We start from the raw sequence: 15,246 nt of genomic DNA, 5'->3' as shown, positions 1-15,246 counted from the left end.
ACGGTACCACCTGGGCGGTGAACTCGGCGGATGGCTGGCAAGGCCTCGATGATGGCCTGACAGACAGCGGGCAGATGTCGCAATCGACGCTGCGCGATGCAATGAGAACCTGACATCTGTCGGCACTGGAGCTGCGTTACTGCCGTCGCCACAGGGAGGGGAGACGTCCACTGAAAGCTGCACGCACGGGAGTCAACCGGAGAGCGCGTGCACATCCCAGTGGATTCTCGCAACACGTGATTGGCGGTCGACGACTCGGATGCTCCTTCCTTGTGGCTCTGCACTAATAGAGGACGGTAGCTTGTGAACCGCCGGCACCCGAGAGGAGTCGGACTCACTCGCCTTCATGACATATCTTGAGCCCAAGCTGTTGACGTACTGACGACGCTCTTGCAACACGTCGGTGACCGGTTGACCTTCGGCAGGCAGACGACTACGACGCACCTGCGGCCTTGACAGCCGTCCTGCCTTGCGTGTCATCGACTCCTAGTCCCCGGAGGTGCGGGCGCCGTAGTCATATTTCCCAGTGCCCCAGATATGCCCAGAATCACGGACAGAGCTGCGGCGTGGATCATATCCCAGAGAGACACGGGGACGAGCGGTGCTAAGTAGCAGCTCACGACAGGCTGAGGCTTCGGTACAGTAGATTGCATCCGCTTTCTGATCTCGGAGATCACGAACCGACATCGCGGAGTCAAAATCAGGCGCTGAGATTAGATCTATCCAAGACACCCGTTTCACTGGTTCGCAGACTGACAAAACTGACCAAAAGAGAGTTATTGGGCGTATTGAGGAACATTTCCGTCAGTGGTCGTGTGTTCACGCTGCGTACAACAAGTTCGGAGGTCTGGTCACGGTTGAAAGAACCAATAGTATAGGATGTCGTGTCTAATCCGACTCTGAATGATAGTCAGTGTATAAGGAACTGAGAATAGATTGCGTGTGGCTGCATCGTGCGTGACTACAACGTATATCAATCGGGCACTGAACACACCGACGGCGAGCTGGATGAAAACATCCACACCGACGCTATAGGTGAGCAATCGTCGCGCTCACCCCATCCTGCCGCGTGAGGATGCTCCTCGACTCCCAGCTGCGTTTGGGATGCCGATCATCACGCCCGCGAACATCCTGAAGTAACTTGAATGACGCACCGAAGGCCTCTCCCAGGCAGACAACAAGGTGGGGCAGAGCTTGCCTTGCGCTTGCGAACAGCGCGCTCATCCTCCGGCTGCTAGTGCAGCGTGAGCGCCTCCAGCCGCCGGCAAAGGGCTATACATCCGTGTGTTGTCAGCGCATCATCACTGAGAAACACCACATCGCCTACGGCAGCTCATCAAGCCTCTCATCCATCAGATCCCACATTTCCCGGGCGAACCTCTCGCACATGACTGCTCGTCGCTCGTGGTCAGCATTCATGAGCACGCATCCTTGATCGTGCTCACTCTGGATGTTCCGCTCCGCGACCGGCCGCCTATCGACCTCGGCTTGCGTCGACGCAAGCCGATTGAAGTCGATAGGCGGCCGGTCGTGGAGGGGAACTAACAGGCTTTGTGAGCACCCGCTCCAGAGAAGCACCCCAATATGCTTACCAACAGTGACCGCTTGCGCTGCCCGGACTTGTCGTAACCTCTCCACTTACGCCGGCAGCGCTGGACGAAGTTAGACAGACCCAAACCTGCCTTTGTGCATTAACTCACAAGCGATTTTGTCATGCAGGGCCTGTATCACATCCTCTCCTGCACAAGCTCCGCTCAAACCGTCGCTGCCTCCTGCGCGAGCTTGTCTCGCTCCGCGGTCATATCGGCCAGGAGCACCTGCCCCTCGCCGATCAGAGCCCGCACGTCCGCCAGCTCGGCGTCTGCGTCCCCGCGCGGCGTCACCGTCTCAGACAGCTGGACCTCGCACCGAGCGAGCCGCTCGTTCGTCTGCGCGATGTCTTCCTGGCAGGCCTCCAGGTCGCGCCCGAGGGCCACCAGATGCGCGCGTCTCGCAGCGAGTGCAGCGCCCCGAGTGACGGCCTTGACCGCGCTGCGGTCACCTGGATTGGCTCGTGCGCCGGACGAGGGCCCGAGACGCTTGCTCTCAGGCTCGGTACGATCGCCCGCGACAGGCGGGCGCGGGCGCTTTGACGGTGCGGGCTGTTGAACCGGAGACGTGGGGGCTGGTTGTTCGCTCCTGTGGGTTAATTTAGGCTGCGCGAGCGGTGTGATTAATGCAGGAGAAAGGCCTACGGGTACTCGGCAGTGAGCGTCGTGCTAGAAGACTCCCCGGAGTGCATGGTTGCCGTCGTGAGTGTTCAATTAGTGTGCGACAGCCCGCTGTCGAAGGGAGGACGGGGTACGCAGCCTGTCGAGCGAGTGCCGGCTCGGAAAGTGGGAGAGTGATCACAACCTGTGGACGCACGCGCTCGAAGTCCGCAAGCCTTAAGCCGACCACTCGCGTCGTGACAGGTCGAGTCCTCCGAAATGTTCGCAAGCCCGCAGTGGCATGAATGACAGCCCATGCGCGTGTGCACGGAATCAATGGAGCGCGAACAGGCGCGAACTACGGAAGCGATCTGCCACGCAGTTCACGACGTGTCCGCGCAACTCCACCGCCTCCCCCGCATCGATACGCGCCGACTCCATCACAATAGCTCAACTCAAATGTGAGATCTGTCGGAACTGGTGACCAGTGGCAGGGAGTATATGGCAAGACGGTCCAGTGACGATCGACAAGTCGTGTCGCGGAGAGTCAAAAGTAACCGCTCGATGGAGGGGAGTCGATCCCGCAGCGCTACAGGAGAGTTCCCAGGCGTCCACTAGCTGCCCAAGCGTTCCACCGTACACGGCCGCAGCAGACCATTTGACTATCTGCCGACTTGTCAGGGAGGTATGCACCGCGAACGTATCCGCATGTTTTGTGCACTCGGTCGGCGAGCAGCTCGACATTCTGTGACGCGAGTCAAGTCCCAAATGCGTTGGAACGAGGTGAGTCGAGAAGAGACACATGTAGACGTCACCCGCACTGCCGGAAAGACATCGCGCATACAACGACCGTGTTCGCGTCTTCGGTGACGAGTCGGAGGGTGACAAGTACTACTGCCAGCCAGGATGCGAATCGTGTCGGGGCAGCCGAGCCCAATTCCTGTCGTAACAGAGAGCGCCGTACGTCTGACACGGTCACCTGCGCCTCAACCAACGTCAGATCTCACGGTCGTCTCATGACGGAATTGAACGTGACAGCACTTGCACTCCGAACACCGTGGTGTTTTACACACATGCCTGAAGCTCCGGCGGACGGTGATGCTAAGCGACAAACGGACACGAGACTCGATTGATTAGAATTAGCACGTACTGTCTACAGAGGGCTTCGCCCTCAGTGACAATAAAGGGATCACAAACAAAACACCGTGGCGTGTAATGAAGCCAGCGACATGCCCGCGCCCGGACCGGTCATCATCGTTCTGCGCGTCGATTCAAGTTGACCGTGCCAACGTGCGGGGAAGCGCGACAAGTCGTGGAACTGCGATGCGAATCACCGTTCTGGGCGGAGACACAAGCAGAAAAAAAAGTGAGGTCTGGTCATGGGGCAGCGGAGAATCGATCCCCTGGCGCACTTCAGAAGACCAACTCTCCAGGCCTCACTCGGTGCCCAGGAGCCGCCCTTCGCTGACCACTACGCTACGTCGCATGATCCAGCAGAACACGTACCATGAATATATCGGTATCCCCAGGAAGATGTCGCCGAGCGTGCAAGGACGAGGGGAGGAGCCCAACGGGACGCGGACGACTCGGAGGGACAGCTGGGCTGGAACACGATTTCTGCCAGTGACACAGAGACAGCGGAAGCCGAATCGACAGGTCCAGAGGCCTTGAACGGCTTGGTGAAGCGTAATTGACGTCGACGCTTCCCGGAACAGCCGTCTGTCACCTGTGGCGACGCAACGACAGCCTGTCATCCCCCGGGCATCTGCCGCGGAAAGGCATCTGAGAGGACTCGCTCGCTTTCGGGACGTATTTTGAGCCAGAGCTGCTGACGTGTTTACAACGCGGCGCACCCGGCAGTCAGACGACTGCGACGTCGCTGCAATGGGCACCGCGCGATGCAATGAGATCCTGACACCTGTCGGCGCTGGAGCTCCGTTGCTGCCGTCGCTACATGCCATACACGAAGGGGAGAGGGCGACGTCCAAGCTGGAAGCTGCACGCACAAGAGGTTGACCGCAGCGTGCGTGTCCGTATTGAATCTCGCGACACGTGATTAGCGGTCGACGACTCGGACGCTCCTGGACCTTCCTTGGGAAGCCGCCAACCTAAATTGGACGCTATTAGCACCGTCACATACGCCGTAATCGAGGGTAGAGTAAGTACGTGTGGACTCCGGATTCGGACACCGCGTCACCACTTGATATCGATCCCGGAGACAATTCGTAACGAAGCGAGAGACACACCCCGCACGACATCGCTCAGATATTCCGTGCCACTGCGAACCGGCACCCGAGAAGACTCGCTCGCCTTCGACGTGACACATCTTGAGCCAAAGCTGCTGACGTGCTAGACGACGCCCTCGCACCATGTTGGTGACCCTCTGCAGGCAGACGACTACGTATCACTGCGACTCACCTGCGACCTTGGTGACGTCGCCTTCAATCGCATCATCGATTCGTCCTCCAAGGAATTGCGGGCGCCGCAGTCATATTTTCCGATGCCCAATCGATATACCTAGAATCACAGACCGAGCGCAGCTTAGACGACTCAGAAACACACGGAGAGGAGCGGTGCTGGCAGCTCGCGAAAGGGGCGGAAGCATAATGACATCCGATTTAAGATCTCGGAGATCGCGAACCGGCATCGCGGAGTCAAAAGTCAGGCGCTGAGATCAGATCTTTACCAGACACCCGACAAAAATGATCAAAGAGCGAGTTAATGGGCGACTCCAGGCGACTCCAAGGACTTTTCGTTTCCGTCAGTGGACGTGTGCACGCACTGCGCACAGTCACGTTCTGAGGGCGGATCAGCGCTTGAAGGGATCAATACAGAACGACGTATGGCTCGGAGTATAGTCTGTGTGTGTGGCCGCATCGTGCACTACAACGTATCTCAATCCGGTTTACTGTACACACCAGTGGGCTGCGTAAAGACCCGTTCCAGCGAACCATGCCAACAGATTTACCAACAGCGGCCGCTTCCGCTGCGCGGACTTCCTGTCGCAGTCTTTCCAATCCCGTCCGCAGCGCTGGACGAAGTCAGACAGAACCCCAAACTGCTTTTGTGCATCAACTCACAAACAATCGCGCTACGCCAAGCCCGCCATCCATCCCCTCCCATCCTCTCCTGCACAACTTCCGTCCAAAGCGCCGCTGCCTCCTGCGCGACTTGGAGCCGATCCCGCTCTGCGATCACCTCGGCCGGCAGCGCTAGACTCCCCCTTTTGAACTGAGTCTGCGCGTCCGCCAGCTGCTGGCGGACACACAAACACGGTTCAAAGAGGGGCGGTGATGCAGCCGGCCGGGAGTATGCATACCAGTGAGCGCCGTCGTCGTCTCAGACAGCTGGGCCTGACGGGGAGGCTTCAATAAGTGTGCGACAGCTCGCTGTGGAGAGGAAGGGGGCAGAGCGGGTCTCGAAGAACGGGAGAGTGGATTCAACTTGGGGACACACGCTCGGTGTCCGCAGGCCTTGAATGGCCCACGCGTGTCGTGACAGTCCGAGTCCTCAGACATGTTCGCAAGGCCGTCGTGGCAGCTCACGTGCATATGCGCGGAGCCAATGGAGCACGAGCTACGGAAGCGACCTGCCGCGGAGTTCACGACGTGTCCGCGCAACTCCGCCGCCTCCCCCACATCGATACGCACCTCGGCGTCCGAGTCCGTCAGAGCAAATCAACCGCGAGAGCTTCCAGAGCCAATGCCAAGCCGCAGGGAGACACACAAGACGGTCCGTGCCAGTGACGATCGAGACGTCGTGCTGTAGATCTGCCTGGCAAAAATCGTCCGCTCAATGGCGGGGAGTCGATCCCGTAGCGCTCCGGGAGGGTGTCCCCAGGCTGCACTCGCTGCCCAACGCGCCATCGTACACGCCGCTGACGACAGACCGTTTGACTATCTGCCGTTTTCGCAGGCAGATGCGCGCCGCGGACATATTCACGATTTCTGGGCCTGATGCAGACAGAGAGGGGGTGCGGTAGTAGGGGACGCAGAGTTTGTCCACTCGGGCGACAGACAGGTCGAGGATTTGTGACGCAAGAGGAGCCCCAGATGCCTTGGAATGGAACGGGCCGTGAAGAGACACTTGCAGACGTGATTGAATCTGCCGGAATAACACCGCGCACCACAACCATGTTCGCTTCTTCGGTGACGAGTCGGAGGGTGACGCGGGACCGACAACCAGGATGCCTCACGCGTACGCCGACGGAGCCTCAGAATGCGAATCGGCGTCCGAGCCCAACCGCCGTCATCCCAGAGAAGAACCACATGCAGGCCTGACACGATCCTCTGCGCCTCAACCAACGTCAGATTCGACGTTCGTCCCAGCCAGCAAAAAGGAAAATTGCCTGCTCGTGGCGGAGAATCGATCCCCCGGTGCGCTTCGAAGGCGCGACTCCCCAGGCACCATGTTGCCCGGGCATGCCGCAATCACGTTCGGAGACTACGACCGCTTCGTTAAGCAGTCGACGGGAGGAAGTCCACGCACCGCGAAGGTGTTCGCATTACCAGGAATGGCTAGGAGAACTGGTGTTCGGGGCGACCACGATCATCACGCGCGGCGGCGGGATACGACGCCAGGGTACCACAGAGCAAGCCTCGATGAGGGCGCTTCGGGCGTCGCGCGGCGCAACGAAAGCCTGACGCCTATCGAGATTCAAGCTGTGAGTTACCGCCATCGCCACATGCTGTCAAGAAGGGGGGAAGTGACAGGCCGTGAGCCGCACACGCGGGAGGTTGACCGCAGTGCGCACTGCGCGTGTCCGAGTCGAACCTAGCAACACGTGATTAGTGGGCATGGACGTGCTCAAGTTGTCAAACTGTCAAGACAGAAGGCCAGCTTGTAAATCCAGCCCATGCGCACCACCACATACGTCGTGATCAGAAATCGACTACGGACCAAATCGAGCGTGGCAGCACTTCAACTCCGGACACGGTCTGTAACAGGGCCAGCGACGTGCCCGCACCCAGCGCACTGGCCATCATCACATTCTGTCGTCAACGCGCACACCCCGATCACAGAAAAAAGGATTCATGCAACGTCACAGCCGCAGCCTACGGGGAAACGCACAAGTCGTGGAATCGCCATCCTCGGCGTCGACGCAAGCAACGCAAAAATTGACCGGGTGCTTCGATCGGCGGAGAGTCGATCCCCCGGCGCGCGTCACCGAGGGGAACAACTCTCCAGGCATCACTCTTTGCCCAGGCGCCGCAGTAGGTACACCGTTTCACTGACCACTCTGCCATGTAGCATCTGCGTTTGGAGCCACGCACCGCGAACATGTCCGCGTTCTCAGGGACCCACCGGAAGGGAGGATGACACCGGGGGTTGTGGTGGGACGTGCGCGTGGACGTTGGAATGATGGGGAGAATCCCAACGCGGCGCGGCCAGCTCGGAGCGACAGCTGAGCCTCTGTGGGTGCAGAGCACCACTCTCGGTCTGCGAGAGACCGAAGCGGCGAAGCCAGGACCCAGATCGACGGGGGGAGAGGTTTTGAACAGCTTGAGAGCCATACGCACCACAATCGGTGACGTCGACACCGCTCCGAACCACCGTCCGCAGAACGCAACGAGAACTTGAACCTGTCACGATTCGGCTTCGTTTATTCCCTGCCGCCGCGAACTTGACTCCGCCTTTGCGGCAGGCCCCGAGCCAGTTGACGCTGGCCGTGACATTCCGCGGGGAAGCGGCGTGTACGTCACCAAGTTGCAACGACATCCGGTCGACCCCGGCGGAGCACTGGCAGCCGCACACGGTAAACCGAAGATTATCGATTAGTGCTCGTAGCAGGGAGTCGATCCTCTGTAGTACTCCAGGGGAGCACCTCCCCAGGCCTCACTGTGCTGCCCAAGCGTGCCGCTGTACACACCGTTGCGCGATCCGTACGGTTGCGCACGCTATCCGTCGGATGCAGCACGGAGGCGCGTATTGCGACCATGTTCGCGTTCTGGAGGACTTACTTGGAGGGATTGGTGACACCGAGAGGGATCTGTCACACTGTGAAGGATCCCGATCTTCGGGGGGAGTGAACGTGAGCAGCACGATCGTCACGAGCGTGCGATACTTCAATTTCCTGTGAAGACGGAACGCTGCTGTCAATCTGCCGCCGGCAGCTTCGATGGTGCAGAAACTCACAAGTCCTGACTCCGTCGGCTACGTGATGGACGTGCGCAACTGCAACCGACTCGGACGGCTCTCTTGTCGACAATTAATGGGACGACGAGAGCGTGACATCTGTTACTTGGACCACAGGCTTCGCTCATCCTCTGCTGCCGTGAAAGAAAAGCCCGTAAGGTTCATCTTGCATGTAATGCACAAAGTGTCCAAACCGGCGCGGAGAGCCACCAGATCGCAAGGTCTCATCCCCTGCCGCAGCGAAAGAAAAGAGAATGGTCCAAAACGTCGAAATCCGGCCACCAGGTCGAAGAGCCTGGTGCAGAGATAAGTTGACTTACGGGCGGTGTGGCCAAGATGCCCTGTCATCATCGAGAAAACACATCGGACTGCGCGACGAGGAGGAGGAGGAGGATTCGGACTTCGACTTTCAAATTTCTGACTGCCTTACTTAGGTTCGGAACAAGCCGCCTCCTCACGTGGTATTTCGTGCTCTGCACACCGACGCGTGTCCCTGCTCGCCGTCACGCCGTGTCGTTCGGCGCGCCTTGACGTAGACACATATCTCGCGCTGGGACTGGGCGTCGTGCAGAGTTAACAGAGGTCGCCCAAGGTGCGTCGCCACTAGTGGGGAGTCGCCCATCGCAACGACACCAGTGCTCATAATTCATATTTTGGCCTTCGGCGGAAAGAGCTCGAGGGCCATACACGACCGCCCTCCCCACTCAAGGTCGTGTTTAGGGCCCGGGGAGACTAGCTCGAGGGTAGGTTGCGGAGAGGCTTGACAGAAACTACGTCGCACAGGTATTCGGTTACTCGTGATACGCATGTACACTAACTGTATGACTTTACCCGTCACGGTATTGACGGCGAGTGAAGCTTTGGAGGACGGGTGAAGGATTCCAGGCTCTCTCTCTTGCCGTTGGAGAGATGGGCGCAAACTTGAACTTGGAAACGTGTAGGTGAGTAGTTCCGGCGTGTGGCCGATGACATAGACAGGGCCCATACCTGTTTGCAGTGAATAGCTTGAGCTTGTCCGACGCTGCAGCTGGTGGTGAGCATGCGGCTAGATCCAGGCTGGCTGTGCATTATTGCACTAATGAACCTGTCTCTTGACATGCGTCTGCCTCGTGCGGGACCTTCCTCCCATCCTTATCTTCTTCCCGTCCTTATCTTCTTCCCGTCCTTATCTAGCCTCCTGTCCTCCTCTATCCTGACATCGTCCTGTTCCTCCGCTCCCCGTCGTCCTTGTCCTGTCCGTTCCTCATACTGTTTCGTCTAACCGCCTTCACATAGTCTATCCCCGACTGACGGTGATGGAAGATTCCTCGCAGGTGCGTGTCTGATGTACATATTGCCTGACACCGTCTGACGCGTGCGCATACTAGGTCCCCCAGACTCTACATGCGAGTGGTCACCTCCTGTTGACTAGCGCCCTGCCACTCGCACTCGCTCGTCGCATCCCAGTCGAAACTGTCAGTGAAATTATCGCTTGGACGACATATCTCGCGCTGCCTACCACTGCGTTGGTCTGCTGGACATGGCACAAACTCGCCACCAAACTCCTTTATTCCACTGTCGAACTTCGCAGCCGAAAGAGCTTCACTATGTTGACGGAGCAGTTACGCACATCTGCACGCGTCAAAGGATGGCTCGCGGCCACGCGTTGTCTCGTCATCTCCGACGGCTACTTTCCCGCCGGCCCCTTGGCGGGGCACCCATATGGCCGTGACCGCTTCCTCCATGCACTACCGCCCGTTTTCTGCGCTGCAATGCCTGGCATGCAGAGCCTGCGGATCGATGGGGGCTTAGTACATGCTGCCATGCCGACATCGTTCTTCAGTACTTTGTCCAGGTTCAAGGCCTTGAAGACGCTGCATTTGTCCAGGTTCCAATTTCACAGCATCTCCGAGCTACAGCGGCTTATCTCCGCTTCCCCCAACCTCGAAGACATCACATTGCGTGGCGGCGAATTCGTTCTGCTGAAATCTGCGAGCGACGCGGATGTTCGACGATTTCAGTCCAGGTCACACACTCGAGTTCAGCTTCAACGGCTCGGCATCGATTTTGACGACCATCGCTCGAAGTCTACATTCGATGTCATCATTGACTGGCTCGAACGCTCAGGCATCTGTGCAAGCCTACGTCACTTCGAGTCTCTCCCTGACCCTAGCGCTCGAAGATCCTCAGGCTCTCAGTATGTCTTTTCCTTCAACTCGTGTATGCTACTGTAGTGTAAGAAATGACGATCGTGATTCTAGCCCGCTTTCAACTTTTTGCCGGTACATGAACTGCAGGACTTCCCTCGACGACACTAGCAGTTTTGTCGTCATGCATCATCTCCAGAAGCATCATGGTGTGGCCCTGCGTCAGTCTGACGGCCGAGATCTCTTTCGGTGCCACTGGAATGATGGCATAGTCAAGTGTGGCCTGACCCTATCCGCCTACCAATTGGCGCGGCACATCTCAAAGGTCCACTTTAAGCATACTGGTGGCCCTGTCCAGTGCAAGTACTGCGGTAAACCCTTCAGCAGACCGGACAATAGCCTCAAGCGTCACGAGCTGGATTGCGAAGAGTCCTCACTGGTTAAGAACAACGTTGACATAGACGGACTCCTCAGAGCAGCTGGACAATTCCTCACTCGTGTCTGTATATCAAGCCTTGGTCTGTCACATATTTCCTCTGCGTTGCATCACGTATCTGACGATCATGCATGTCGTAGTAACGAATAATCTAGAGCACAACACTGCATTGGAATTCTTGCACTTCAAGATAGGTTTCCGCGACGAGAAGTACCAGTCATATGGCTTCCTGCCTACAATCGCAGAAGCATTACACCCCACGCTCTCCACTGCGCAGTCCCATCAGCTGAAGCAGATCACGATCAGTTTAATCGCCGCCGGGACGCCGGGCCTCTACAGATCTCTAGACAGGCCTAGGGCAAACTTGAAGTTGAAGGGTCTGCACGACGTCATGCGTCGCCCCTGTTTTGAGGCGCTACTTGAAGTCGAGGTGCAATTGACTCTCAACCCCCCAAAGGGTTGTGACCGGGAGGAGAAGGATGGCATTATCAACAATCTCTCTGCTTCGTTCAACACCCTCCTCAGCCCGTGGGCCGACCGTGGTCTACTCCGCGTTTCTTATAAAGATATTTATATCTGACAAGGCGTGAGTCGTCAGCTTATCCGAAGCACCGATTGCCCGTCTCACTTAGCTATAGCCGAATCTACGTTCAACGGCGCAGAGCAAGACACTGTATTGTGGGCGCGAGACTGCGAGACCTCACCCAAACCTCGCCCCGGGCTCCTCGCACGGGCTCGCAGCTCCATCACGACAGGCGTCCATGCGTCCAAGATACCCCGAGAGAAGTCGTCGTGTCCGCGTATAGGGACAGTCTCTATTCATGATTTCAGAAATCGTATTGGGAGGTCTTGAATGACCGCATCGTGGCCGTAGGCGATAGGAAGGTGACCCACAGATAGACACTCCCCCTTTATACTGGCACTTGTACCTCAGATTCAGATGGCTACGCGTTGCCCACTCATCTGACTCTACTAGGTTCTCTCTGTCTTGTACTACGCCCATGATACTATTGCAATGCACATCTTGTGCAAATCCATGCGCGTAAGGCTTGGTCGCTCGAACTCTGGAGCCCTTGGCTAAGCCGCTAGAAGGTTATGCCGATGATGAGGCAACCAAACTCAGTAATCACCACTGAAGTACAACCTGGACGTGCAGTGGGTGACCACCATTGACATCCCAGCGGGTATCTGCAATTTCACGAGTGCAAGTGTCGCAACCTCAGGCCCAAAACAACACAACGTGTATATTGTCACGGCAATAGCAGCACTGGCATGTACCTCAACCGTCACCGGGACACTGGTCCAACCCGACAGCGCCCAACTCGCTCACGACGCACGCGCTCAGCGCTCAGCCTCAGCCTCGGCGGTCATCGCGTCGATACACCATCCTTCCGCTTCCCCGGGTGCAGTCCGCTCGACGCGCAGCTGCGTCTCGAGACCTTCAGTTCGAAAGGTCGGTAAGCCTCCGAGCATCGTACTTACGAGAAGTGATTGCTACTCACCAAGTGTCTTTGCCTGGGGTGTTTTCACCTCCGCGGAAATCTCTCGGAGCTATGTGGAAGGGGACGCGACTCGTTGATACAGCTCCGCAGCATATGACAGCACAGTGCGCACCCATAGTCTTATCCTCATTGGCAGCTTTCAACTGCACTCGCAACGCTTATGCCAGTGGATATTATGTTAGTATAGTCTGCCGTAAGATACGCAGTGACGACTGATACCCACATGAAACCTCCATCACCAGCTGTTCTCGCCTAGCTGAGCACTCAGCGCGCTCGCCCTCCAGTTCCTTCGTCAGCGTCTCAACCTGCTCACGGAGGGCTATCGGGTGTATCGTCAGTGGACGAATAGAGGATACGCGGACGCGAGTGCCGCACCAGTGTTTTGACTCCGCATGTCCACTTGCAGCCTTACTAGCTTCTTGCCGAGCTCTGTCAGAATGCGTTGTGCAATTAGCATATGCGGGGTGCAGTCAAATATGATTATTGGTACTCACCCAGCGCCACTCGCTCTGCACGCTCTCGCTTGTCGATTTCGGCCTTGAGCTCTCGCTCATGCGCCGAATGCCATTGTGCCTGCACCGCTATGAAAGGGGCGAGTGAGTCCGCGATAGAGCGTTGAAAGACGGATAGCGCGTACAGGCAACAGCATCGCGAGCCGTCTGCAACTCTGTCTGAAGCCGATCTCGTTCTGCTCGCAGGGCTTGTCCAGGTACCCGTCAGCTGGCACTCAGCTCCACTGTCGCATACCCACTCACAAGCAATGGTTTCCTGTGCAGCCCGCCCTGCATCCTCGCCCTGCGCTCGCTCCATCTTCTCCTGCTCGAGCAGTGCCTGCACCTCGCGCATCTCACGCGCGACCCGTTCCTTCTCTGTGTTCGTCTCGAGTACCCGGATACGCTCCTGCGCCCATTGATACCGCGCTTCCGCCAGCTCCGCGTCCTTCCGCGCCGCCTGTACTTGGAAGCCTGCTCAGCGACGGAGATCAGCAAAACAGCACTTGTTCGCGAAGGCAACCGAGACAGGGCCCCACCGTTCTCCCGCTCGCTGAACGCGCTCTCCTTCTCACAGAACTCACGTTCGCGGGTCGCCAACCGCTCCGCTTGGCTTCTGTACAATGCGACGTCCGCCTCAAGTTGCGCCTCCCGCGCCTGCACGGTGACCGCCGCGGTGAGGGCACTCCTGAGCGTGTCCACCAGCACGGGCTTCGCGCCGACGCCGTTTGCCAGCCGTACTGCCTTCCACGTGTGTCTGAGATGCCGCCGTATCTCCCTGGGCCCCCTGGTCGTTCTCCTCCGGGTACGTAGAGTCTGCGTTCAGGAGAACTTGAGCATCATTGTCCGTGGGTTCCTCCTTGATGGTGACGAGAGCGATGTTCACAATCGCAGATAGGACGGACCCGGGAGCCTATTGCAGCGCGAGCGACGCACGCCAAGTCAGACGCATGAAGGCGAGGCTACGGAGCCAGGAAACGCACTCGAGGATCGGATGCTCCGTTACTTCGACGATCATCCCTGTGTCCCTGCGCGACGATCCTTGACGGCCCAGCAATCGGAGGATCATTTTCAGTCACAGGCATAGATCCTCTCACGGAGACAGGTGCTTGCGGGCGAGACCGCTTCTGCTGACAGTCGGCGGGTCGGCAGTCAGGCGAACGGGGCCGCTTAGAGGACCGGCGACGGAGGCGGGGACGGCGCACGCGCGAGAGGACTCACGGCAGCTTCAGGAACCCTAAAATTAGGTCCACCCCTTCCCTACGCTGCATGTCAGGAAGTGTAGCAAAATCAAGCAAAGGAACACACTGTATATGAGCGGTAGCCTCCGCGCTGCATGATTCGCCTGAGGACGTGCTCACGGCCGATACGCTGGCTGCACTCACATGTCTAGCTCGCGCAGCCTGCGATCTGTTTCCCCGTGCTCTTCCCATGTACGCCATATGTTTGGCAGAAACGGTTCGACGGCTCGCCGCTACACATAATTTAGTGAGGGCCCTGGCAACCTCGCTTGGAGAAACAGGACATACCATGAGATCGTCATGACTACGATTCACGGTATCCTATGTGCATCTCGCTACCGGTATTCTTCCTCGCCAAAAGCTTACCACGCCAACCTTGTGAGGCACGCAGGTCGCGGTCGACAAACCGTTCAACGCTGTTCGCGGACTTGTGCAAGGCAGCCTGTCTCGCCTTCTCTCCGCAGTAACTGATGTCCAAGGTGTAGTGATACATGCCAACTTGGTGCTGAGAAGTCTACAGCGCGTTATCCTACCGTCCGGGATGTAGGGAGACGACAGTACGAGCCAGCTGCCAGCTGCTGCCAGCGCCGAGCGCGCGCACACCGGCTCACGTGATCGCGTCTGGCGACCAGTGTTGAATCCAACTTGACAGACGCTGCCGCGACGACGCAAGCAGACGTCCCTCTTCATTCTTTTGTGAGCCTTGACAATGAATTGATGACAGCTAGTTGTCGATACTGTTAGCTTTACTCATCGCCAGCATGTTGGCACAGCCTGAGGATTTGGGCGCATCGGATATGCCAGTGGCGACTCCGAAGCCAGCGACCTCCCCTGACTTCACGCGTTGAATAGCCACACCGGACAGCCTCGGCCTCCTGTGGATCTTGCGCTGCTTAACGGGTCGCACATGGCGCCGCCCGGGTCGGTGACCTTCGAACCTCATGCAGCTGAAGTGCGTTGCGAGTGGTTTTGGATGTCGCTTCGACATCCCCCGGGTACGTTTGAACTTTGGTCGCAGTCCTTCGATGAACACCATGTTTATATACGCCTACGGTAGACTCGTAGATCATTATCCAAGCTGCGGAGACGCTGAGTGAAGCGATCTTGGCGGAACGCTGCTGCATTA

At 57.9% G+C, this 15,246-nt stretch overlaps 4 protein-coding genes across 4 annotated transcripts; 2 read left to right on the top strand and 2 right to left on the bottom strand.

Annotated features, from left to right (window-relative positions):
* Positions 1-962: 962 nt before the first annotated feature.
* Positions 963-2,742, bottom strand: B0H18DRAFT_1050160 (uncharacterized protein). Its single transcript, XM_048030925.1, has 8 exons — positions 2,499-2,742; positions 2,451-2,455; positions 2,235-2,394; positions 1,761-2,178; positions 1,701-1,734; positions 1,328-1,637; positions 1,155-1,272; positions 963-1,093 (listed from the first exon to the last, which is right to left on the bottom strand). The coding sequence occupies exons 3-7, from the start codon at positions 2,279-2,281 to the stop codon at positions 1,221-1,223; spliced, it is 861 nt and encodes a 286-aa protein (XP_047885880.1). The 5' UTR covers positions 2,282-2,394; positions 2,451-2,455; positions 2,499-2,742; the 3' UTR covers positions 963-1,093; positions 1,155-1,220.
* A 2,170-nt stretch (positions 2,743-4,912) lies between these two features.
* On the top strand, positions 4,913-5,714 carry B0H18DRAFT_1050154 (uncharacterized protein). The gene is made up of 2 exons (XM_048030924.1): positions 4,913-5,220; positions 5,270-5,714. Exons 1-2 carry the CDS (start codon positions 5,032-5,034, stop codon positions 5,417-5,419), a joined length of 339 nt encoding a protein of 112 aa, XP_047885879.1. The 5' UTR covers positions 4,913-5,031; the 3' UTR covers positions 5,420-5,714.
* A 4,457-nt stretch (positions 5,715-10,171) lies between these two features.
* B0H18DRAFT_182427 (uncharacterized protein) lies at positions 10,172-11,552 on the top strand. The gene is made up of 3 exons (XM_048037000.1): positions 10,172-10,968; positions 11,027-11,472; positions 11,525-11,552. The coding sequence occupies exons 1-2, from the start codon at positions 10,308-10,310 to the stop codon at positions 11,464-11,466; spliced, it is 1,101 nt and encodes a 366-aa protein (XP_047885878.1). The 5' UTR covers positions 10,172-10,307; the 3' UTR covers positions 11,467-11,472; positions 11,525-11,552.
* Positions 11,553-12,404: 852 nt separating this feature from the next.
* On the bottom strand, positions 12,405-14,613 carry B0H18DRAFT_1108824 (uncharacterized protein; the record flags this gene model as incomplete). Its single annotated transcript, XM_048032748.1, has 14 exons — positions 12,405-12,437; positions 12,501-12,545; positions 12,612-12,707; positions 12,764-12,817; positions 12,883-12,969; positions 13,026-13,088; positions 13,144-13,353; positions 13,464-13,636; positions 13,689-13,792; positions 14,101-14,139; positions 14,188-14,224; positions 14,265-14,353; positions 14,409-14,424; positions 14,528-14,613. Coding segments are annotated over 14 exons (1,131 nt in total), but the record flags the coding sequence as incomplete, so codon positions are not given.
* Positions 14,614-15,246: the final 633 nt, after the last annotated feature.

This window comes from Fomitopsis serialis (assembly GCF_022376445.1).
Source record: "Fomitopsis serialis strain Sig1Antser10 chromosome Unknown B0H18scaffold_199, whole genome shotgun sequence".
NCBI classification, from domain to species: domain Eukaryota; kingdom Fungi; phylum Basidiomycota; class Agaricomycetes; order Polyporales; family Fomitopsidaceae; genus Fomitopsis; species Fomitopsis serialis.
Note: the sequence above shows the minus strand (reverse complement) of the source record. Positions and strands in the feature narration are given on the sequence as shown.

Bases quoted from the DNA above. Each gene is read 5' to 3' on its own strand.
- B0H18DRAFT_1050160 (XM_048030925.1), bottom strand. From the start codon at position 2,281: ATGCACTCCGGGGAGTCTTCTAGCACGACGCTCACTGCCGAGTACCC. The intron at 1,735-1,760 runs GTTTGAGCGGAG...TGTGCAGGAGAG, and splicing joins TCGCGCAGGAGGCAGCGACG to GATGTGATACAGGCCCTGCA. The intron at 1,638-1,700 runs GTGAGTTAATGC...TGCCGGCGTAAG, and splicing joins CCTGCATGACAAAATCGCTT to TGGAGAGGTTACGACAAGTC.
- B0H18DRAFT_1050154 (XM_048030924.1), top strand. From the start codon at position 5,032: ATGGCTCGGAGTATAGTCTGTGTGTGTGGCCGCATCGTGCACTACAAC. The intron at 5,221-5,269 runs CTGGACGAAGTC...GCATCAACTCAC, and splicing joins TTCCAATCCCGTCCGCAGCG to AAACAATCGCGCTACGCCAA.
- B0H18DRAFT_182427 (XM_048037000.1), top strand. From the start codon at position 10,308: ATGTTCGACGATTTCAGTCCAGGTCACACACTCGAGTTCAGCTTCAAC. The intron at 10,969-11,026 runs GTCTGTCACATA...TGCATGTCGTAG, and splicing joins TGTCTGTATATCAAGCCTTG to TAACGAATAATCTAGAGCAC.